At 41.5% G+C, this 24,929-nt stretch overlaps 1 protein-coding gene across 1 annotated transcript in view; it reads right to left on the reverse strand.

The window, feature by feature from the left end:
- The window catches only part of pde10a (phosphodiesterase 10A), a 231,097-nt gene extending 206,566 nt beyond the window's left edge, over positions 1 to 24,531 (reverse strand). Inside the window, exon 1 of the mRNA XM_060830963.1 lies at positions 24,411 to 24,531. Within this exon, the coding sequence (XP_060686946.1) occupies positions 24,411 to 24,477 (67 nt within the window). The 5' untranslated portion in view covers positions 24,478 to 24,531. The remainder of the gene's footprint in view (positions 1 to 24,410) is intronic.
- Between the last annotated feature and the right edge of the window lie 398 nt (positions 24,532 to 24,929).

Genomic DNA, 24,929 nt, shown 5'->3' on the forward strand with positions numbered 1-24,929 from the left:
ACCTTCTTTGCTGTCCGCTGCCATCTGCAAACTTACTAATTATACCTCCTATGTTCACATCCAAATCATTCTATATAAATGACAAAAAGCAGTGGACCCAGCACTAATCTTGTGATACTCTACTGGTCACAGGCTTCCAGTCTGAAAAACAACCCTCCACCACCACCCTCTGTCTTCTATCTTTGAGCCAGTTCTGTATCCAAATGGCTAGTTCTCCCTGTATGCCACTAGATCTAACCTTGCTAACCATTCTATCATGAGGAACCTTGTTGAACACTATTGAGGTCCATACAGACCATGTCCACTGCTCTACCCTCATCAATCCTGTTCGTTACTTCTTCAAAACACTCAATCAAGTTAGTAAGATATGATTTCCCATGCACAAAGCCATGCTGACTATCCCGAATCAATCCATGCCTTTCCAAATACATGTGAATCCTGTCTGTCAGGTTCCCTCCAACAACTTGCCCACCACTGATGTCCGGTGCACCAAACTAATGTTCCCTGCATTTTCCTTACCACCATGCTTTAATAGGGGCACCACATTAGCCAACCACCAGTGTTCCAGCATCTCACCTGTGATTATTGATGATGCAAATATCTCAGCATGGGGCCCAGCAATCACTTCCCCAGCTTCCCAGAGTGTTCTGGGATACACCTGATCAGGTCTTGGGGATCTATCCACTTTTACGCAAATTATAGCACCTCCTCCTCTGTAATATGGACATTTTTCAAGATGTCACCATCTATTTCCCCACATTTTATATTTTCTATGTCCTTCTCCACAGTAAACACTGACAGAAAATACTCGTTTAGTATTTCCTCCATCTCCTGAGGTTCCACATATGGGCTTCCTTGCTAACCTTTGATGAGCCCTATTCTCTCCCCAGTTATTCTTCTGTCTTTAATGTAGCTATGGAGTCCCTTTGGATTCTCCTTAATCCTATTTGCCAAAGCTCTCATGTCCCCTTTTTGCCCTCCTGTTTTCCCTCTCAAGTATACTCCTCCTGTCTTTATAGTCTAAGGATTCACTCAATCTCTGCTGGCTGTACCTGACAATATGCTTCCTTCTTTTTCTTGACCAAACCCTCAATTTCTCTAATCATCCAGCTTTCCCTACACCTACAAGCCTTTCCTTTCACTATAACTGGAATATACTACTTTTGGACTCTCAGCTCATTTTTGAAGGCTTCCCACTTTCCAGCTGTCTCTGTACCTGCAAACATCTGCCCCTAATCAGCTTTCGAAAGTTCTTGCCTAATATTATCAAACTTAGCCTTCCTCCAATTTAGAACTTCAACTTTTAGGTCTGGTATATCCTTTTTCATCACTATTTTAAAACTTAATGGAACTATGGTCGCTGGTCCCAAAGTGCTCCCCCACTGACACCTCACTCACCTGCCCTGCCTTATTTCCCAAGAGTAGGTCTGTACATCCACATGCTGAATCAGAAAATGTTCTTGTACACACTTAACAAATTCCTCTCCATCTAAACCCTTAACACTATGGCAGTCCCTGACTATGTTTGGAAAGTTAAAATCTCCTACCATAACCACACTATTCCGACAGATAGCAGATCTCCTTACAAATTTATTCCCCAATTTTCTATTGACTATGGTGGGAGGGTTCAACAATACAATTCAAATAAAGGTGATCATCCCTTTCTTATTTCTCAGTTCCACTGGATGTATCCCCAGAATATCCTCCATAAGAACAGACATAATATTATTCCTATCAAAAATGCCACTCCCCCATCTCTCTTGCCCTCCTTTTTATCCTTCCTGGAACATTAAGTTGTCAGTCCTGTCCATCCTTGAGCCACGTTTCTGTAATTGCTATGATATCCCAGTCCCATGTTCCTAATCATACCCTGAGTTCATCTGCCTTCCCTGTTAAGCCTCCTGCATTGAAGTAAATGCAGTTTAATTTATCTGTCCTACCTTATTCTCTGCTGTGTCCTGCCTGCCTTGACTCGCTCATTTTCCCCAACTGTACCAGTCTCAAATTTTTCTCTTTTCATACATTGTAGGAAACATGTTTGCAGTAACAGCACTCTTGTAAGTGATTAACCTGCCATGGCATGACTATATTCTTCCACTTTCCAAAATTAATGTTGAATCTTTTACAAATTGGCAGGGTACTCTTAATGCCACCATTGCCTAATCTATTCAGGGGTACATCAGGCATGCAAACTAGCATGACCTGCCTCCAACCTTAAATTTATCAAAATCCACAAAATCAGAGAAGAGTACAGGTGCAATTCAGCCCGGAGTCTGTAATTTCTCTTTTGAAGAGCAATCCCTGTTTGTTTCATTAAGTAAAACATTTCTTTGCCCAAGTGATAAAAATAAACTACTAGTAAAAAAAAGCATGATATTGAAGTCAGAAGATAGGATTTACCATTGTCAAAACATAGCAACACAATTTTTAATCAGTAGCCATTATAAACAACATGTTTGTCAAATATATTTTACTTTTTCAAAAATTAGCAGATAGATAAAGGTGTCATCAGACTGCTAACTGTAGGATCTTTCGATGCATCATTGACTATCACGTGTCCTATATTATATGAAACAAAAGACATTTCAAAAGTACTACATCAGCTATAAATTGGTTTAGAACAAGTTCGTGAAAGGCTCCATACAAATTCCAGTTCACCTTGCAGAAAATGTGGGCAAGGGACCATGGTGAAGAATCTAATTTGCCAATGGCAAAGAATAAACAACTTGCAAACATCTTGTCTTTATTAAGTTATGATTCATTCAAGCTTTCGATGTGATTTGGTTGGAATTTAATCCAGGTGAACGGTGATTTGTATGGTATCCTATGTCGCCTCCTGTAAGACAGTCTGTCTTATTGCGTCAGTCAGACGCTTAAAAGTCAGCAGTGGACATTCCCGGAGATGATGGTTCCTGGGGACCAAAATCCTGGGGACCATAGAGCTGCAGCAACACAGGGAGCAGTTGTAGCTGCCAATGTTGCACTCACCATAGGCACAGATCAACAAGTGACCAAGATTATAGGTGCACGAGAGCAAAATAATGTAAGTGACATCAGCCCACAAGTGGAGTCATAGAGTCACAGAGATGTACAGCATGGAAACAGACCCTTCGGTCCAACCCATCCATGCCGACCAGATATCCCAACCCAATCTAGTCTCACCTGCCAGAACCGTGGGCGGCACGGTGGCACAGTGGTTAGCACTGCTGCCTCACAGCGCCTGTAGACCCGGGTTCAATTCCCGACTCAGGCGACTGACTGTGTGGAGTTTGCACGTTCTCCCCGTGTCTGCGTGGGTTTCCTCCGGGTGCTCCGGTTTCCTCTCACAGTCACAAAGATGTGCGGGTCAGGTGAATTGGCCAAGCTAAAATTGCCCATAGTGTTAGGTAAGGGGTAAATGTAGGGGTATGGGTGGGTGGTGGGTCGGTGTGGACTTGTTGGGCCGAAGGGCCTGTTTCCACACTAAGTCTAATCTAATCTAAAACCCGGCCTATATCCCTCCAAACCCTTCCTATTCATATACCCATCCAAATGCCCATGCTACCCAAGTTGCGATCAAATACCTGGGCCATTTGTAACCTAACTGGCTCAGTTTCCTGCTGCATTAACCAGTTTGTAGTTTTACTGAATCCGTGGTTTCAGTTTTTGACGCAGTTGGCAATCTGGGTGTTCAAAGATGCGTGACAAATCACTTGCCAGTTACTAAAAGGAATCTTCTACAAATCAGCCTAATAAAAAGATTTCAGGAAAGATTTCAATATGTTTTGGCCAGATTTAAAAGATATTGAATTTCTGGAAGACTATATGGTTGAAATTAATTTATGAAGGGGTGGACGAGATGCCAATTAAAAATGTAACCTTTTTCATAAATTAATTTCAACCATACAGTCTTCCAGAAATTCAATATCTTTTAAATCTGGCCAAAACATATTGAAATCTTTCCTGAAATCTTTTTATTAGGCTGATTTGTAGAAGATTCCTTTTAGTAACTGGCAAGTGATTTGTCACGCATCTTTGAACACCCAGATTGCCAACTGCGTCAAAAACTGAAACCACGGATTCAGTAAAACTACAAACTGGTTAATGCAGCAGGAAACTGAGCCAGTTAGGTTACAAATGGCCCAGGCATTTGATCGCAACTTGGGTAGCATAAAATTTGCTGTAATCAACCTCAGCTCATCCAGGCTAAAGAGGAAGAAAAAAAAAATCAGGATCCCTCGAACTCTTTGTGAATGGTGCATATAATTATTAATGTGCAAATCAGCCAGACAGTTCAGGGGTTAAATGATTCACTTGAGTTACAAATTTCTAAGACTTGCCTGTCATTTTGCACTATGACCTGATTTACTTGACACAAATGACAAGCCTTCTTTTAATATTTGAGGATTGGCTGGATGTACAATCCAATTGCTCATGTTACGATCCTAAACCAAACTGCTAAATTTAAGTTACATTCTGGCTTGGAACCAGCAACTTTAAAATGGACAAAAGGTAACATTGCAGGGGACTAAGAGAATAATGCCACATGATTCCCCAGCTGTGAACAAACAATAAAAGCTTAGAACAGTAATATATAGTCATAGAGTCATAGGGATGTACAGCACTGAAACAGACCCTTCGGTCCAACTCGTCCATGCCAACCAGATATCCCAACCCAATCTAGTCCCACCTGCCAGCACGTGGCCCATACAGCTCCAAACTCTTTGTTTTCATATTCTCATCCAGATGCCTTTTAAATGCTGTAATTGTACCAGCCTCCACCACTTCTTCTAGCAGCTCATTCCATTCACATACCACCCTCTGAGTGAAAAAGTTGCCCCTTAAGTCTCTTTTGTATCTTTCCCCTCTCACCATAAAGCTATGCCCTCTAGTTCTGGACTCCCCGACCCCAGGGAGAAGACTTTATATATTTATCCTATCCTTGCCCCTCGTGAGTTTATAAGGTCACCCCTCAGCCTCAATAATATCCTAACACTCAGAATTAGCATGTCTTAAACACTAATTGAACACCTAAAATATGGCACATCAAACAACAATTGCAACCAATATAAAATAAGATTTAAGGGGCTTGTCAGGATAGATGGGGAGAAAATATTTTCTGTTGTGAGAATCTAGAACTAAGGGAAACAGTTCCAAAATCAGGAGCCACCCATTTAAAACAGAGATTATATGAAATCTCCTCTCAGATGATCGGAGTCTTTGCAACATTCTTCCTAAAAATGTGATAGAAGCAAAGTCCTTGAATATTTTTTAGGCAGAGGCTAATAAACTCCTATTAAGGAGATGGGGGAAGATTATCAGATGTAAGCAGGAATATGAATTTGAAATTACAATCAAGTTAACCATGATTTTACAGAATAGCAGAGCAAGCTCAGAGTGCTGAACCACCTACTCCTTCTGCTAATGGCATGTTTGTATGTATTAAGCCAAATCTCAGATTTGTCAGCAATCCTCCTCCTAGCCAACCCTAGACACTAATGACATGTTGGGTCATCAAATTTCATTAAAATGCTTCAGGAAGTACAATTCTTCAGTTTTTGTTGATCTAGCCTTGAAACATCCTCTCAAGAGCCAGTCATGGACTACCTCAAAATGTTTTCTCTTTTGATCCAACCTCCTTTACTGATGCAAAGTTCAGTTGTTCTCTTTCTTTACTCTTCAAAGCTGCACAATTGTGCATATTCTTTAAATCTGAATTAGACAGAGGTAGAATTTGAAAAGTTGGAGGCTTGATTACATTTTCATATTTGTGGTGACTACAAGAAAGTAGGCTTGATTTCCAGTGCATGTTCTCAATGAGTCATGACAAGTTGAATCACGAGATCAGAATTTTAGCTGTTTCTATTACTCCGCATTATTTGAAGTGTGTCTTAACTTCCTTGTATCTTAGCAACACAAAAGAAAGGATCAATCAAATCTCGAATGGCCTTTTTGCCCCGGAGAGGAGGACTGACCTTTATTTTTGACTACATTGTGTTTGTTTTAAATAAAGTTTTGCTTATGGAAAGCAAAATCATATTTTGTGCATATTGGAAAATGGTCAAAATGTTCAAAAAAGTATACAATCACACAACACCAGGTTATAGTCCAACAAGTTTATCTGGAAGCACTAGCTTTCGAAGCGCTGCCAATCCATGAAGAAGCAGTGCTTCGAAACGTAGTGCTTCCAAATAAACCTATTGGACTCTAACCTGGTGTTGTAATTTTTAAACTTGGTCCACCCCAGTCCAAAACCAGCTCCTGCGAATTCAAAAAGTATGATACTAACTGAATCCATGAAAATGCAATTTTTTTAAAAGACTTGTTCTTTAAACAATTGTTTTCCATCTTGTGGCGCAATGGTAGTATCCCTACCTCTGGTCCAGAAGGCCTGAGTTTAAGTCCTGCCTCTTCGAGGAGGTGTGTAAAACATCTCTGCTCAAGTGGATTAGAAAAATATAGCTAACTTAGAAAGTGTACTTGCAAACACATGACAAAATTCATCAGATCCACAAAAGGCAAATTTTGTTGAAAGAGCCTAAGGTAAATGCTCTCAAAAATCAGCAATCTAAAAACCTCATTGTCTAAAAGCTGGGTATCCTTTCAGAATGTGTCACGTTATTCAATGAAAATCAACATACCTGGATAATTTGGCTAAACATTGAAAGTCACCACAATTATCATTTTTACCATTTATCTCACAGTTTTATTCCAGCACCTGAGGGGCTCTTAACCCCATCTAACCCAAAATGGCCTGAATTGTTCACAGCATCCAACTCAAAGTCTGTCAAAATTCTATAAAGCCTCAGTCCAATATCACTAGCTTTGAGACAGTACACCTGTATTACGTTACTAATGCATGTAACCTGGAGCATTCTTGTATCCTGGAGAAATGGAAGCCAAAAAGTCATCAGTACAATAGTCTGTCTTTGTTGGTTTTTAACATGCAAAGTTATTGAATATACAAAAGGAGGGCAAGCATTGCATATACTTATACAGCCACAAAACCTCTGAGCAGAAAGGTCTCAAGTTATTTGTACTAATATGCAGACAGACGAGAACATAAATACGTGACACAATATTGATTCAGACAAAAACAAAGTGGCTACTATGGTAGAGACGAAAGACAGACAGCAAATCAAATAGCAAACTAAATCACCAGATTGTAAACCAGATTTCTCTGCTCCTATTGAATCTATGGTCAAACATTCAACCATGACCAATGAGGTCTGGGAAACCAAACTAGCTCTCAATGTAATAATATCCTTAAGGTTCTTCTTCAAAAGAATTGTACTAGAAAGGTTCAATTATTGTAGAAAAACTTAAACATCTGAATTGATCAACATTTGAAATGCGCCACACTGTAGATATTTGCTTGTGATTTAAAATAGAGGCCATCACATTAAAATCGTAACCCATCCTCAGTGTTAGTTGCATGTCATATGCTAATGCATATGAAGAGTTTTTCAAACCAATTCTCTTAAAGTTATTTTGAAGGCTAGTACAAGACGATAGCAAGAAACTAGATTTTTTCAGTATAAATTCAGCCATATAGTGTAAAGCAAAAAGCAGGTACACTCTTGTACTTTTGAATCCAAGAAAGATTTGCTTAAAAGAAGTTCTCCCATATCAAATTCCAAAAGTCAGAATTGTGCTCAATCATACCAACAAGGGCGTCAAGCAGTCCATTTGGAAAAGTTACATCCTTTTGATCCTTGGACACTAGTTATTCTAAAATGAGGTGTATAAAATCATCATTTTTGTGTCTGCATGTTTAAATTTATGGTTAAAAAAAGATTATGAGAACTGTTCTGCTATCTGCATGATAACAGATCTGGGTTACATTAAAGTTGAAAAGGAAAGTCAGAGATGTTTTGCTGAAAATAAGATGCAACGTGTTCATATTTGGAGACAACAGCAGCATTTGTTTTTCCCTGTGGTTAGCCTGCTACTCTTCAAATGCCCAGGAAAGTGAAGAATGTCTCGTTGTAAACAGTTATACTTTAAACTGTCTATTTACTTCCAAGATAAAAGGGAGTTGGTGTTACATTAATAGTTGGTCAGCATGTTGCCTAAATACAAGGCTCATGTGATTCATGTTCTCTTGAAGATGGGCTTTTGAGATAGTAAGGGTTTGCGATAATATCCACAGAATTCTCTGATAGGTTGATTCACAAGAATCCAGGAGAGAATCAGCAAGAGACTGAAAATCTAGACCAAAATTTATGAGCATTTAAGATGAGTTCAAGAGCATGGAGATAATATTTAACTAGTGCAAGACTAGTTAGACCTCAGCTAAAGCGTACCGTTCAGGGCATCACATTATATGAATTACTGGATTGCATTGGAGAGAATGAGGGCAAACAGTCTGCAAGAGTGGTTCCATGTATGAGGAACTTCAGTTATGAGGACAGATTAGGCCTGTACTCCTTTGAGTGAATGCAACAAACAGGAGATCTGATTGAGGACTTCAAATTCAACAGTGAGATAGACAAAGTAATTATGGCTAGGAAACTGTTCCTGCTCCTGACAACCCCTCCTGCACTTTCCATGAACCTGGGCTAATCCCCTGGCTTGATGGTAAAGGTTCAGTGGGGAATATGCTGGTTATGAAGTGCACATTGTGTTAGGAGTATGATTCTACTGTTGCTGATGGTCCACATCACCTCATTAGATACCCAAACATTTTGTTACACCTACTTGAAGGATGCCCTAATAGCAATAAGGTCATGTCACACAATACAAAAGAGGGTATTCTTAATGTGAAGGTGGGACTTTGTCCGCCCCAAGGAATTTGCGGTGGTCACTCGACTGATACAGTCACAGAGAGATGCAACTGCAACAGACAATGTGGTGAAGAGGAGGTCAAATATGTATTTCTTTCACCACCTACAAAAGACCCAGTCGAGCAACTACAGCCTTTATGACTCAATCACTTGATCAGTCATGCCACTCCTGCAAGTGGACAATCCCTCATCCAGAGTACATTATGCACCCTTTATTTTTTTAACTAGGGTGCAGATATGGGGAGAATGCGCAAACTCCACACACACAGACAGACAATCACCAGAGACTGGAATTGAACCCAGGTCCCTGGCTCTGTGAGGCAGCAGTGCTAACCACTGAGCCAATGTGCTGCCCAGTCTGCACCCTTAGTGCTTCCTCCAAATGATGGTCAACAATGGAGAATTACTGACTCATCAGTTGATGGAGGACATTATATGGTAATCAGCAGGAGGTTCCCTTGCTTATGTTCAACCTGATGTCATGAAATTTAATGGGATCTAGAGTCAATGTTGAGCACCCAAGGGCAACTCCCTCCTGACGGTAATACCCTTAATACCATCACTTCTATTGGTTCTGTCCTGCCAGTAGGACAGGACAAATCTAGGGATGGGGATGTCTAGGATATTATCTGCAAAATATTATCCCATGAGTATGACTACATTAAGCAGTTGCCTGACTAGTCTGAGAAAGCTTTCCCGATTTTGACAGTAGCCAAAAATGTTAGCAAGGACAACTTTGCAGGGTCGACAGGGCTATTTTTGCCATTTCCATTTCTAGTGCCTAGGTCGATGCCAGGTTGATTTACTTGATGAGACATCACAGTGATGATACAATGGGCCAGTTTGCTCAGATAGCTGAGAGTCAACCATATTGCTCTTTCAAACCATATTTAGGCCAGGCCACGAGGGGATAGCAGACTTTCTTCCCTAAAAGGACATTCATGAACCAGATGGATTTTTCCAACAATCGACATTAGTCTTATAGCCGTTATTAGACTCAATTCTAGATATTTTATTGAATTCAAATTCCACTATTTGACATGGCCATTCATAATAGTTTACCTATAGGTAGAGCTGAAAATGTGTTGCTGGAAAAGCGCAGCAGGTCAGGCAGCATCCAAGGAGCTTCTATTTCCATATTTTCCATTACTAATTCTCCAATCTGACTTTCTATAGGGTCAATGTTTATTTTACACATGCTGCTCTCTCTCATACACTCACACATAGCTTATGAGCTTTGAAGCTGCTGCATTACTTGATATAACTTGCAGTTATTGTGCAACATTGGAGGATAGCTTGCCACACAGTTAGATTTCTCCCAAGTTGTGTCACAAACACATACTAGTTGTGAACCAGTTGCTATGTGCCTCTTGCAAGCATGTGAAAATACCTGGAGAAGAGAAACAGAGGTTCAAAAAGTCCTGGCAAACCAAAAGGATCATCTCAATGAATAAAGAGATAAGGATCACTGAACGGTCTTCTCAGGTTTCCCTTCCACTCATACCACCAAACCTTTTCTGCATGTGTGTATGTCTATGTAGGGATTAGTACACAGAGTTATACAATCAACATTCATTATTGTTTACCGAAAGGTAGAATCTAAATAGTAATTCTTGTTATGTTGAGAAAACTGGTTTTGCTTTCTGTTAACTTGGGGTCTTAAAGGAATATTGGAAATTGGTAAATCTGGTAAACTTTGATAAAATATAACTTTTGTGACAGCTCTAGGAATATCATGCTTGATTTCCAGCATGCTACCCTAGTGAAAACTACAACAGCTACAATGGTGGCAGAGCACACAGGTTATTTCTTCATAACAGATTAAGTGAGTTGAACTGGCTGAAGGCTGGCATCTGTGATACTGGGAAACTCCAGAACAGGTTAACCAGGATCAACCACTCTACAATTCCATCTGAAGAATGTAAAGACAGGGCTGAAGCATCAGCAGCAATGGCTAGTTAGATTCTATATCATTTAAGACAGGAAATGTGTACCTACTCCAGTTAATGGTCTGACTGTCCACCACCATTCACGCTTTGATGTGCAGCATTGAAAACTTTTGACCTGATCTGCTGGTTGCAGAGTTGGCCTCTGCTGAAGGACAAACTTGGAAAATCATGAGATCTAAAAATGCCGAACTAGAGACATGATCCCAAACTGTAAAACACGAATAGCCAAACCTCAACATATAGGTGAGCTATACAGGTATAAAAGGAAATAATTATAAGATAGCAAAAAAATGTGTGGCAGGTGAACTCTGGCATATTAAAACACCAAGTAACATTATCACAGACAATGGTGAAAGGTAACTGCTATTGCCTTACACAAATCAATAAGACTGGAACAGGCATTATCATGAACAATAATACAGAGGGAGCATTCACGCATCCATAAATCCTGAAGCCACATAGACCCATAGGGTTTGGACTGTTTTCTATTCAGGAAACATTATTTCTATCCAGTCCTGTCCAGTCTGGGCCATACCGTAGATAAGAGGCATGTTAAACATCCTACAATTCAACAAGACAGCAATAGGAGATGTATTTGAGATACTGAAGTGATCAATTACACCAAAATGTTACCCTGCAAGTGTTGAAACAGCCAAATGATGACAGCTGGCCATAAACCACAGGAAGCGTCACTGATGTCACCAAGCTGGGAAAGAGAAGGCAAGGAGATCGGAAACAAGGAGGAGGTGCGGGGGGGAGGCAAAGGGATTTGGAATGATGGAGTTGAAGCCGACTAGATTAGATTACTTACAGTGTGGAAACAGGCCCTTTGGCCCAACAAGTCCACACCGACCCGCCGAAGCGCAACCCACCCATACCCCCACATTTACCCCTTACCGAACACTACGGGCAATTTAGCATGGCCAATTCACTTGACCCGCACATCTCTGGACTGTGGGGGGAAACCGGAGCAAACCCACGCAGACACGGGGAGAACATGCAAACTCCACACAGTCAGTCACCTGAGGCGGGAATTGAACCCGGGTCTCTGGTGCTATGAGGCAGCAGTGCTAACCATTGTGCCACTGTGCCACCCAAAACTAGGCAGACTAGGCAGAGCTTCCATTTCCCAACTGGGTTTCCACAGGAGATCTCCTCAACCACATTCCATGTCACTCATCTGTCTGTCACACTGCCCAGGAAGGAGTCTTCCCAGGGGCCATACTGCAGTGGCCCTGTTTACATGAGGTTTTGGTTATAAAAATAACATACTTGCTCTTCACTAAGACAATACTGTAATTAACCTTGAATCTGCCTTCTGTAATGACGTGCTGAACAATTGAATGGAGACTGGCCATCTCTAGATCCAGGTCCACAATCAACAATGGCAATGAGTCATAATAAGCGTCAGCCAAATCAAAGCAGTCTGTACCCTGGTTATTTTCAAGTTGCAATCAAATCATGGAAGGGTTTGAACTGTGGTAGTTCATTAAATTTCAGGCAAATTTGCTCAAGGATTGAGAGAAAAATTTTGGACAAGTCACAGGACAATTTTTACTGAGGTAGGAATTTTGAGTTCCTTAAAATAAAAAAAATTAATCAATCTGAGTTTGAGTCAAACTGTGCTGTATGCAATTTGTTCTTGTAATTCCTGATGTACAAGAACTATTGTAAGGGGGTGGGATAGAAACAAACTTCCTTACATTATCAATTGCATGGTACTTCTGCTTTTTAGCATACATGCACTCCCATTCTATCAATTTCAACAGGTTGATGTTATACTCTTCTGCACTCCTCAGTGAACCAGCTTTGATCCTCTTGCTTGGTAGAGCGAAGATATGTCAAGTCACAAGGTTTACAAATTGTAATCAAAAGCAATTCTGTTCCTATTCTTACCAATAGTCCAAATGCCTTATGGATGCCTTATTCTGCTGGATGTGTTCTGAATTTATCCTATTGAGGTAGATGGTGGTACCCATACGATGCAAGGTGTCCCTCAGGATGAAATGATGTTCTATCACCATAAGCACCATATGGTGGTCATGGACACAAGCTTCTGTGACAGGTCAATTAATGAGTGCAAAGCCAAGTAAGTGTTTCTGTCTTGGGGCTTTTTTCACCATTAGATGCAGGCCCTGCTGACAGGAATGTCCTTCTGGACACGCCCAGCTGAACTCAGTCGTCAGGTTACTGAACCAAGCTGTCCTAGACAATGAGGTCTTCCACGAAGAGTACATTCTGTGCTACCCCTACTCTTTGTTTTCCTTCTAACTGGTGCTCAACATGAAATACTGATTCAACAGTTGGGAACATTTTTCAAATTGCACATCTTACATTAATAAATACAACTTAGCATGACTTGAAGGATAAAGGATATGCCTTGTAAAAGTTCTTGAGGTCCATAAACAGTGGAATATGCAATGACGTTATCTGTGTTACAACACCATATTATCAATCATTTCTTAGCAGACTTGATTAAAGTAACAGAAAGTGACATTGCTTCATCTTCCCACTCACAATAGTTAATTCCCGTCAAAAGGATTAAGCAACAACTGGTTACGAGTAAATGTACACAGTACTGCACAATTAAGAATCAAATGTTAGTTCTTGGGCAGAAAATATCAAAGAAATTAAGTTCATCTGTAATGGAGAACTTGAGGCTGCTCACTCATCTCTAACCTACGCCCTATCCTAACATATTGTCTAGCTATCACCATTGTTAACAGCTAACCCAAGAATGCAACTTTTTAAAAAAAAGGTTTTGTGACTTACATATGAAAGAAGTGAAACTATCACTGTATTCTAACAGATGAAAGACTTAACAGACAATCAATTTTTCAATGTATAATTTCAGTTACATCACACTGTAAATTTTTGCTATAAATTCTGTTAGGATTGAGCCCACCTGATGAAGGAGCGTCGCTCCGAAAGCTAGTGTGCTTCCAATTAAACCTGTTGGACTATAACCTGGTGTTGTGTGATTTTTAACTTTGTACTCCCCAGTCCAACACCGGCATCTCCAAATCATGACTATCCTAAGACAGGTGCCTAATGATTTCAGTTACAGGTCATTCTTCTATAACACAATGGTTATGTTCTTGTGCAACACTGTATTATAGAAAAATCACGCTTTAGAAATAGTGCTTAAAGTGTTGGCAACACATAATTAAAAAGGTTCGCACTTTAGAAACGGTGTCCCCAATTCGTCAATTGCCTTACAGCAAATTCATGTTCACAAAACGCGCGTTACAGCAGAACGACTTGTACAATCTCTCAGTTCAATGATATGCCATTCAGAATGAAGATAGACATGCATGACAACTGGCACAAAGTTTCCTTTTGCTGGTTGTATCAAACATTGACTCAGGCCAAGTACATCCAAATTCCAGAAGAAAACTGTTTTATTGTTGCTGATGCACTACTGGGACATTTTCACACTTTACTTTCACACACACACACACAAATCTTACACCACAATTAACCACAAAATAGGATCACAGAATATTGACATTTCTTGCAAAGACCATTTCTTCTTACAACTACTCAAGTGAGTTTAACAACATTTGCATCAGGAAGTTATATCATTTAACATGCTGAGCAAAAAGAAACAAGTTTTGATATGAGACAACTGAATTGAGCAGTGACGCCACTAACAAAGATACCTACAGGAATCTAGTAGGATATAAATTATAGATATTTTCTAATCAACCAGCTCAGAGATGTTATTACACACCCCTGGAGTAGGTGGGACTTGAACCAAGGCCTCCTGGCTCAGAGGTGGGGATACAATTATTGCACATACTTGGTTAGTGGTGCTGGAAGAGCACAGCAGTTCAGGCAGCATCTGAGGAGAGGTACTGCACATACTGCCCTGTGATGCAAATTATACTGTTCTCCATGTTAATTTGAATCTGATGTCAAAACAAGTGGGTAGCCAGGCATCTGGCAACAATGATGTCAGGAAGTAGAGCTGACACTGAAGTATTCTCAGAAACTAAAAAAAAACTTCTTTTAAAGAAGTTTTACAGAAAGTAAAAACAGGTTAGAATATTTTCAAAGCTGAAATATCAAAAAAATCATCAAAATTAAAAATCAGAACTTTTCATCAGATTGACAGAAAAACTTGACAGGGATATTTAATAACAATATGAAGGATGGAACTCTAATCAAATTAATGATTTCAAATTGATTGCAATGTGGAGGGATTTAAACATCACAACCAAGAGATAAATTCAGGTTTACTGACAGAAATTTCTTGTCTTTCACTATTTAACTGTGTATGTGATAGTTCCACAAATTACGATCAATTACAAAGTAGTGATGGCAGCTTTGCTCATCATTACTCCAAAATGCACACATATTAACTGTATCTGGTTGTTAACAGTTTAACAATGTCAAGAACTTGGCCAGTATAACATTTCAATAATTGGTAGCACATTTCTTTTTCAACTGCAGAACTTTTGAAAAAAGATACTTGAAACCCACAAACACAAAGTCAGGAAGGAAATAATTCAAATTATCCAGTCCCCATATAAAATTTAAAAAGTTAATTTTAAACTAATGACTACACTTTAGCGGCAGAATTAAAGCTATAAATCTGTATTTGAGTTGAGTTAAGTAAAGCCCGTCAGTCACAGTTCTGATTTTTCTGTAGATTTCAAATTGTTTCATGTTTAAAAAACACAATGGTCATGTGATTCGCACGTAAATGATATACAGCGCATGAATGTGTTAATTTTTTTTATACAGTTGCGCCTCACATAGTATTACTCAGACAAATTACAAGCCTATTGAGTCAATAATACAGCATGCTTTTGTGATCATGCAGTTGCACCTTACTTTAATTTCACAAATCAAATTGTAAAACTTCAGGCTTGGGTTGTTTAGCGTTGAATTGCATGATCCAAGAACTTGGGTATCTACTCATCATTTTGCACAAAGTCCACAGTGCGACAACTTTTTAAATACATTAAAAGTTGAAATTCTTCTTCAAGACAAACTCCCAAACCATTTTATTTTCAAAACAAAATTTGGAACATTGAAATAAACTACATTTTAACATTAAGATTTTTGTCACAGTTCAATCCACATGCAAGTGTCATATTTATTACCAACATCAGGAGCTGAAGAACTTTGTTCTACAAGCCATGAAACATAAAACACTCATGAATCTAGCCAGGGCAGTTCAATGACAATTTACACTCCAGATTTTATATTCATTCTAGAATCCCATTAATACCCCATAAATCCATTTTATCAGCAGCACATGCTGTACCGTGCTTTATAGAGCCAGTTTAGGGCACACTTTTCTTTAGAACCAAAAGGATAATTGACTGAAAATCAATAAATAGAACAACATACTAAACAAATTGTGGGTTAAATGATGACCTTGAACACTACACAGTATATGGAGTAAAATGCTGTGCTGATTATCTACTCGAAAAATTTAAATAACAGCCAAACACCAGCTAATATGTTAACATTAAAAGGCAATCTTGCAATATGTTTCCTTATAAACATTTTGCTCGTTGGGTGACAAATGTTTTCTATTAAAATTCTGTCAAATCATTATTCCAATAAATGATCCAAAGTACCTTAAGTGATCTATCTAGTGGGTGGGTAAGCCAAACTAACCAGAACCAACTCTGTAGAATGTAAAATCTGGAGAGTGAATTGCACTACAATTAAAGCTCAGCACACTGGCTTCAAGAGCTCAAGAATTCCTTATCCCAAACACCATCACATAATACCTGCTATAATTTCTCATATGTATGTAAGCTGACATGGAAACAGCAGTACTTGGAACAAACAAGTGGAAAACGATTTGTTGTTCAATGTTCAAAAAAAATGTTCACTCAGCTAAGGGATGGTGGCAGATGGGGACTGCTTACACCTCTTTTGAAGGATGAAATAAAGAGGTCTTAGGCCATTAGGTGGAGTTGAAGGTTTAGAGGAATTGGACATTGCATGTGGAAAAGGAGAGTTTTAGATCCAAGAAATTGCTCAGTCAGAGAAATCAGTGGGACAGTTCAGCCTGGCCAGTTTGGGGGTCAGGGTCACAGTCAGGCCAGGTTGGTTGGGGAGCACAGTTGAGCCAGTTCAGGAGGGGAAGAGGGGAATCAGTCGAGCAGTGGATTTGCCAGTCAGAGATTTGACTATTCCAAAAGTTGGTCACTGCAGTGGTATATGTGCTGGGAAGAGATGGTTCTAACTTGCATCTCAGGTCTGAGTTTGTATTAGTGCAAAATGGAAGCAGCTTCGTATTGGCCTTGTTAATGAATTTTGGTAATTTGGCGTCTCCTACATCCAGATAAGCAAAATGAAATGAGATTCCATCTTCTTAATACATTTACATAATTGCAATATCACCATGTAGCATTAATACAACAGTTCTAAATGGGAGTACAAACTGGACAATTGCAGCTTGTTGGATTTGAATAATGGTTTAATTGCTATACTCTCATTTCCAGAGCAACTGTCAAAATCTAATCACAAAATGAACCATAAAACTGTGAAATGTGTTCAGTCAGTTATTGCAACAGCAAAAGACTCCAGTGATCCTTTATACAACCAACTTAATTACAATTCTCAAAGTTTGCAGGGAACATGAAAAGAAATTCCCAGCCACATTAGGAAATTACATTCAAAATTTAACTTAAGAGGGACAAGGCTAACCTTTTAAAAAGTGGAAACCATTGGTCAAAAATAAACTAAACTCCTAATTTACACAACAGAGTAAGAGTTCCACATGCAGAGCCTGCTGATTACAGGTGCACATCAAGATTCTCGGCTACCTTTTGTTTCTGTACACACATAGAAAGACATATTCTGTTTGGTCCATTATTTTCACAGATGACCAGCGAGTTGTTGAAGCAGTGCAGGCTGTAAGCTGCATCGACACCATGCAACATTCCTGACAAAGCTGACTTCTATGAAACTGCCCTAGAAATGAGAATTCTGATGTCCAATTTCCCTGCATCTGGAACTTCTGACAGTGGTTCTGACTCAATTAAACTTGATTATTATCCAGGAAATGTTAAGAAGTTTAAAAACCTGCTCTAACTTCCGCAGACCCTCAACCGGAGCTCCTATTGCACGAAACCTAGAAACTCACAATATTCTGGATTCGAATACGGGAGATAATCGAATTTGAAATCAGTAATATCCGGAATTAAAAGTCTAATGATGACCATGAAACCATTTTCGATTGTCCACTAATATCCTCTACGGAAGGAAATCTGACTTCTCTATCCGATCTGGATGCATGTGACTCCAGACCTGTAGCAATGTCGTTGACTTGTATACTGGCCTAATGAGAGGAGGTCTAAATTGCAAGAATTAATTAGAAAGGCATAATCTTATAAACTGGAATGAACGGCTATAAAGCTGCCTAATATGGTCAGAGATGTACAGCACGGAAACTTTGGTTCAACTCGTCCATGCTGACCAGATATCCCAACCTAATCTAGTCCCATTTGCCAGCACCCGGCTCATATCCTTCCTACTCATATACCCATCCAGATGCCTTTTAAATGTTATAATTGTACCAGCCTCCACCACTTCCTCTGGCAGCTCATTCCATATACGTACCACCCTCTCCGTGAAAAGGTTGCCCCTTAGGTCTCTTTTATATCTTTCCCTCTCACCCTGAACCTATACCCTCTAGTTTTGGACTCCCACACCCCAAGGAAAATACTTTGTCTATACTATCTTTGCCCCTCATGATTTTAAAAATCTCTACAAGATCACCCCTCAGCCTCTGACACTTCAAGGAAAAACAGCCCCAGCCCATTCAACCTCTCCCCTCAGCTCAAATCCTCCAACCCTGGCAACATCCTTGTAAATCTTTTCTGAACCCTTTCAAGTTTCACAACAGTCTTCTGATAGGAAGGAGACCAGAATTGCACACAATATTCCAAAAGTGGCTTAACCAATCTTTAAGAAGGTATAATTGAAAGTGCAATTTTGAAGGAACACCCACTTTATACACCAGATTCCTTCAAGCAAGTCAAAGTAGGACACTGTGGAGAGATCTGGGTGTCAGAGTGCAAAAGGATTAACAGCAGTTGCAGCAAGTGAAAAGGAAAATTAAAAGAATGCTACAGTTTATTTTAACGAGAATTAAATACAAAATTGGGGCAGTTTACTTCAATTATACATGGTGTTGATGAGACTACATCTGGGACTGCTGTCCGCAGTGTTAGTCATCTCATTTAAAAACAATTTAAGCAAAATCCTGGAACTCCATTCTTATCTGCTCTGTGTGCATTCCTACATCCCAAGAACTTCTGCAGTCCACCATAACTTTCTCAAGGCCAATAAATGCTGGCCTAACCAACACCATCCACATCCCTCGAGCAAATTTTTAAAACGTTACACAGCCTTCAGATAACAAAGTAAGACAGAGGACCAGAATCTTAAATGCAAGAATAAAATCACAGTTTACAGGGCAGCAATGATGTCTGCATACCCATATGCTTCAGAGACTTGAAAACCTTAAAGCACGCAGCTCAAAATACTAGAGGTAGCACAGCAGTGCCTTTGCAAGATCCTTCAAAATCGGTGGCAAGAAAGGCAGTTCACACAGCACCTACTCCCAAGCTAATGTGCCATGTCCAGCATTGAGGTACTAGTCAATGAAAACCAGCTCTGTTGTGTGGAACATATGATAGCATCAGGAAAACTTTAGAGGCATTCTCAATGGGTCCTCAAAGATGTCAAAAATCTTGCCAACTCATGGAATTCCCTGGCCTGTGACCAACTAAAAGAGTGAACTAACAGAAGACAGTGTTGGGATAAAGAGGAATTTTCAGATTGGTAATCTGTAACTCGGGTGGTGCCACAAGAATCAGTACTGGGGCCATAATTTTCACGGTATATTAATGACATGGACAAGGAAAGCAAATGGGACTATAGCTAAATTTGCAGATAATTTGCTGAAAATAAGTGGGAAGACAAGTAGTGAGAATGACACAGGTAGAGGGATATAGGCAGATTAAGCATATGGGCAAAACCTTGGCAGACAGAATATAATGTGGGAAAATTAGAGATTACGCACTTTAGCAGGAATAATGTAAGAGCTGAACATATTTAGATGGAGAAAAAAAATTGCAGAAGCTGCAGTACTCAGATTTGAGAATCACAAGAGTCATACAGCACAGAAACGGGCCCTTTGGTCTGACCAGTCAATGTCGAACATAATCCCAAACTAAACTAGTCCATCTGCCTGTGCCTGGCTTATTTCCCTCCAAACCTCTCGTATTCATGTACTTATCCAAATGTATTTAAACATTGTCATTGTGCCCATAGCCACCATTTCCTCAGGAAGTTCATTCCACACATGAACCACTCTGTTTAAATCACCCTCCGCTCACCTTTAAAATGTGTCCCCTAATTTTGAAATCCCGCATTCTTGGGAAACTACCATTGACCCGGTCTATACCCCTTATGATTTTATCAGGTTGAGAGGTGACCTGAACCTCTATCAGGTCACCTCTCAATCTCCTACGCTCAAGTGAAAAAAAAATCCCAGTTTACCTTTATAACTCAAACCTTCCTTATCTGGCAACATCTTGGTAAATCTCTTCTGAATCCTGTCCAGCTTCATCATATCCTTCCTATAATTGGATGACCTGAACTGAACACAATATTCCAGAAATCTGCACTTTGGATGCTGCCTGAACTGCTGTGCTCTTCCAGCACCACTAATCCAGAATCTGGTTTCCAGCATCTGCAGTCATTGTTTTTACCACAATATTCCAGAACAGATCTCACCATAACTTCCAAACTCCTATACTCGTAAGGACTGAGCAACGAAGGCAAGCATGCTAAATGTATTTTAACCACCCCGATCTACGAGGTTGTTGACTTGCTCACTGAACTGGTAAGTTTGTTTGCAGATGTTTCGTCACCACACGAGATAACATCATCAGTGCACCTCCAGTAAAGTGTTCACGCTCTGTCCCATAAATAGGGAGCCGGACACTATCCAAGTCATCGTGGAATCACAAAAAAAAACCCAGATTCAGCGGATATTGGAAAGACAACTGGAATGTTGCCCTTTGTTTAAAACAGCTAGAAAGTATAAAAATAGGGAGGTCTTTCTAAAATTATACAAGGCACTGATCAGACCATGTCTGTGAACAGTTCTGTTCTTTTTATCCAATGAAAGATATAGTGACATTAGAAGCACTCAACAGATTAACATAGGATCAATTACTGCAGATGCTGGAATCTGTACTAAAACCTAAAGCTGATGAAGAGTCAGCTAGACTTGAAACATTAGCTTGTTCTCTCTCCACAGATACTGCCTGACCCACTGTGATTTCCAGCATTTTTTGTATTCACTAGGTAAATTCCAGGTATGGAGGGACTGTCTTGTGAGAAGAGGTTAAGTTGGACTTGTACTCTTTGGGGTTTAGGAAACATCATTGAAATGTAGGGGGCTTGACAGAGTGGATACAGAGATATTGGTTCTGCCTCATGGGATAGTATAGGACCAGAGGGCATAATCTCAGAGTAAGGAATAGCCCTTTTGAGAAGAGATGAGCAAGGCTTTTTCCTCATGAGAACGATCAATCTGTGGAAATCTTTAGCTCAGAGGGCTGTCAAGGCTGGGTCGTGAAATATATTCAAAGCAAAGATATACAGATTTTTAATCAGCATGTGGGGAAAAAGATAGGGAGGCAGAGTTGAGGATTATCAGATCAGTCAAGATCTCATTGAATGACAGAGCAGCCTTGCTGAGCGGAATGGTTTACTTCTGTTCCTAAGCCTATAATCACGTTAAAGGTTTATTTAGGAAGACACTAAAAACATCAAGAGACTTTGCTGGGAACACAGGTGAAAATCAGTTTGATGGCTTAAGCACATAACCTTTCGTCAACTTATCTACCTGACCCTCCAAGCATTATTTGCTCTGTGCATGGCAGAGTCTGTGTATCAAATTGTAAATGGACTTCTCAGCCATCTCAAAACCTACCCAACCAAAGTGGAAGCAAGTCATCCTCAATTCCAGGGGCTGCCTGAGGAAAAGCAAGGGAATCGTTCATCGGGCCCAGTGCTCTAAAAATTCAATCACCTATTTACAGGGACAGTCTTGTACAGCGAGTATGGTCACCCGATTAGCTGCAAATAGTCATTCTAAAATTGTATTCTAACAAACAACTCATGTTTTCAAATTTAGAGAAATTCCCAAATATATTATCACATATAATAACCTGGTGAAGGTGCTAAATCGGAACATGTAAAAACGTGAAATATTATACCTGATTGATGAAGACTTCTTAGAAGTGAATAATTAGATTATCTCCAGTGTGGAAACAGGCCCTTCAGCCCAACCCAACCCTCCAAAGAGTAACTCACCCAGACCCATTTCACCTAACATTGTGGACAATTTAGCATGGCCAATTCACCTGGCCTGCACATCTTTGGACTGTGGGAGGATACCAGAGCAAACCCACGCAGACATGGGGAGAATGTGCAAACTCCGCACAGATATTCAACCGAGGCCAGAATCGAACCTGGGACCCTGTTGCTGTGAAGCGACAGTGCCACCGTACCGTCCCTGTTCCTGCTACTGCTCCTTTTGTTACAAAGTACCACTAGTGCAAATAAATGTTACCCCCAAAGAAACGTTAATCATTTTAAAAGTATGTTGAGGCAATTGTTAATCGAGCAATGTCTATTTTTTTGCATAAGTAAATTATTGCAAATACAATACTGCCGAGACACAGCTGAAGTCTCGAGACTATAGTCACAACAACAAGAGATTTTCACTAAGACATGGGAAACAAGTGAAAATGGTCACCCGTTTTAAAGGCTTCCCTTCTCAACTTGCTCTTCGAAAGAAAAACTCGTTCATAAGAATCAGGCTCAATTAAAGATCTGTGACAACGCAAACTTACTAAAGGGCCTGCAACTTCAGCCACAAGTGATGCTGTTGGGCAACAAATGTCTCCCCCTTCAAACAAAACATTTCGTTTTGGAAGGTTACTATACCTCATTTCGGATTCTACCACGTCCTCGTGATAAACATTTCGTTGAGAACGGCAATGAGGAGAGTTGTCCCTGTGGCCTGACAGACAATCTAAGGTGGGAGGCTGTTCCTATTCTCCACTCACATGGCAATCGCCGTTTCTCAATGTGAAGTTTTTTATTTATATATAACATAGTGTATGTACGAAGTTATTAATGTTCAGTGGGCAGTGTGATGAATGAAAGCAGTTACCAGGTGCTGCTCGCCCTTTGCTCCGCCGGACTGTTCTGAACCCTGCTGAGCTGGGATTGTTGGAGCGGGTAGAACTCATTGGGGGACGAAGCATGACGACCTGATTCAATCTTCCGGGCAGACCCCCCGGGGCCCGGCACTGTCTCAGTGAAAAGACAAATGGAGATTCCGACACCGCGCTGCCCTGAGCGGGACACGCAGGCCCGGCCTGATATCACGGCAACCGTGTGATCACAGCGGGCAGCCCCATCACAAACACATCGTCAGGCCCACACCCCGCATTATCCAGCCCCCTGGGTTACTCACCCTGAAACCCCGTCTCCCCCCCCCCCCCCCAAGATCCGGGGTCACTCACCTCCATCATCCCCAACCCAGGTGGGGGTCACTCCCCCTCATCCCCAGCCCCCCAGGTGGTGGGGTCACTCACCCTCACATTCCTACCTGCAGCCCTTCCTTCCTTAATACAATACCCCGGCCCTAAATCTTCCCTCCATCCTTGCTAAATTCCCAATGTGCCTCCAACTCTTCACCTTCACCAAACCCTCCTCAGTCCCCTGCCTCCCGTCAGCTCCTCCCCAGTGCCCCACCTCCCCTCAGCTCTCCAGACCCTGCCTTCAACTCCCACTCCCAGATCCCACTTTCCATGTCCACCTGCCCTGGCTTACTGTTGAAGCCTCCCCACCTCCGACATTCCAGACTGGCCTATTCTCATCCCTCACATCCACCTCCCAATTTCCGGACCAAACTCAATACCCTGTCCAACCCCAAACCCCACTCTTCGCGACACAGCTCCCACCCAACTCAACCCCCACTCTAGGGGACACCCATTACCCCTCCATGGCCTTACCCTCCACTGTATAACGCCCTCACCTCATTCTCCACTGTCCCGCACAACCCAACCCCCAACCATCTCAATCACCACCCTTTGGGACACACCCACCCACCTCCAAACCCCCACTCTCCAGGGCAGCACCTCCCACCCCCACTCTCCAGGACAACAACTAACCCTCCAGGACCACACACCCTCAACACTCCAGGACAAAAGCCCCCCCCCCCCCGCACTCTCCGGGACTCCACCCCACCCCCACTCTCCGGGACTCCACCCCACCCCCACTCTATTGGACACGTTTCCCTCAACCCGATTCTCTGGGACACCACCTTCCCTACCCCCCACTCTCCGGGCACCCCATACAACCCCACCCACCGGCACATCACCATTTCACCCCCCCCCCCCCCCCCTTTGGATCACCACCTTTCCCGCCCCCCCATCCTCCTCCGTCACCCCCCAACTCTGCAGGTCTTTCCCCCTCCCCCGATCCCACACCCATCTCCCACTCTCTGGGCCCCAACCAGAGTCTTCCTAAGGCCAGCCGTGTCCCAGAATCGCTGACTGGAACCCCCAGCCCCAGCCCCAGCGGCGAGCAAGGAGCTAACGCGGCGGTAGATAACGGAGTACTGTGCACATACTGTTGAGGAAGCAGCTGGCGAACCTCTGCAAGCAGCCGCTGGAGGAAGACTCCCCTCTCTCCTCCATGTCTCCCTGGTGCCAGCCGGTCCCGAGAACGGGGTGGGGGTGGGGGGACCGGCTCTTTCCTTCGCTCCGTTTCCCGCTTGTTTTAATCCGCAGGAGGGGCTGACGCCGGAGATGGCTCTTTAAGTGGCGGCTCCAAAAGCGAGAGCGCTCAGGGGGAGGAGGAAGATGCTGAAAGGGCGGATCTGTTGCTGAGAGGCGGACAACATCCAGAGGCCGGCCGGCCTGGCTGGGCGCCTGGGGGAGGGGACGGGGCGAAGCGAAGCTCAATCACCGAGTTGGCTCAGTCCTGTAGATATCCCTCTGGTTTTATAACTGTGTTTCCCCACTCTGTTGTGATCATTACTCGGAAGTTGCAGGTCATCGTTTTTCTTTAAACATACATTTCTTGACAAAGTTCCTTAACGCAAGTTAGATCACCACAGCGAATCACGCCGGCTGGCGAAATCAAAAAT

The sequence above is a fragment of the Hemiscyllium ocellatum genome, chromosome 10 (genome assembly GCF_020745735.1).
Source record: "Hemiscyllium ocellatum isolate sHemOce1 chromosome 10, sHemOce1.pat.X.cur, whole genome shotgun sequence".
NCBI lineage: Eukaryota > Metazoa > Chordata > Chondrichthyes > Orectolobiformes > Hemiscylliidae > Hemiscyllium > Hemiscyllium ocellatum.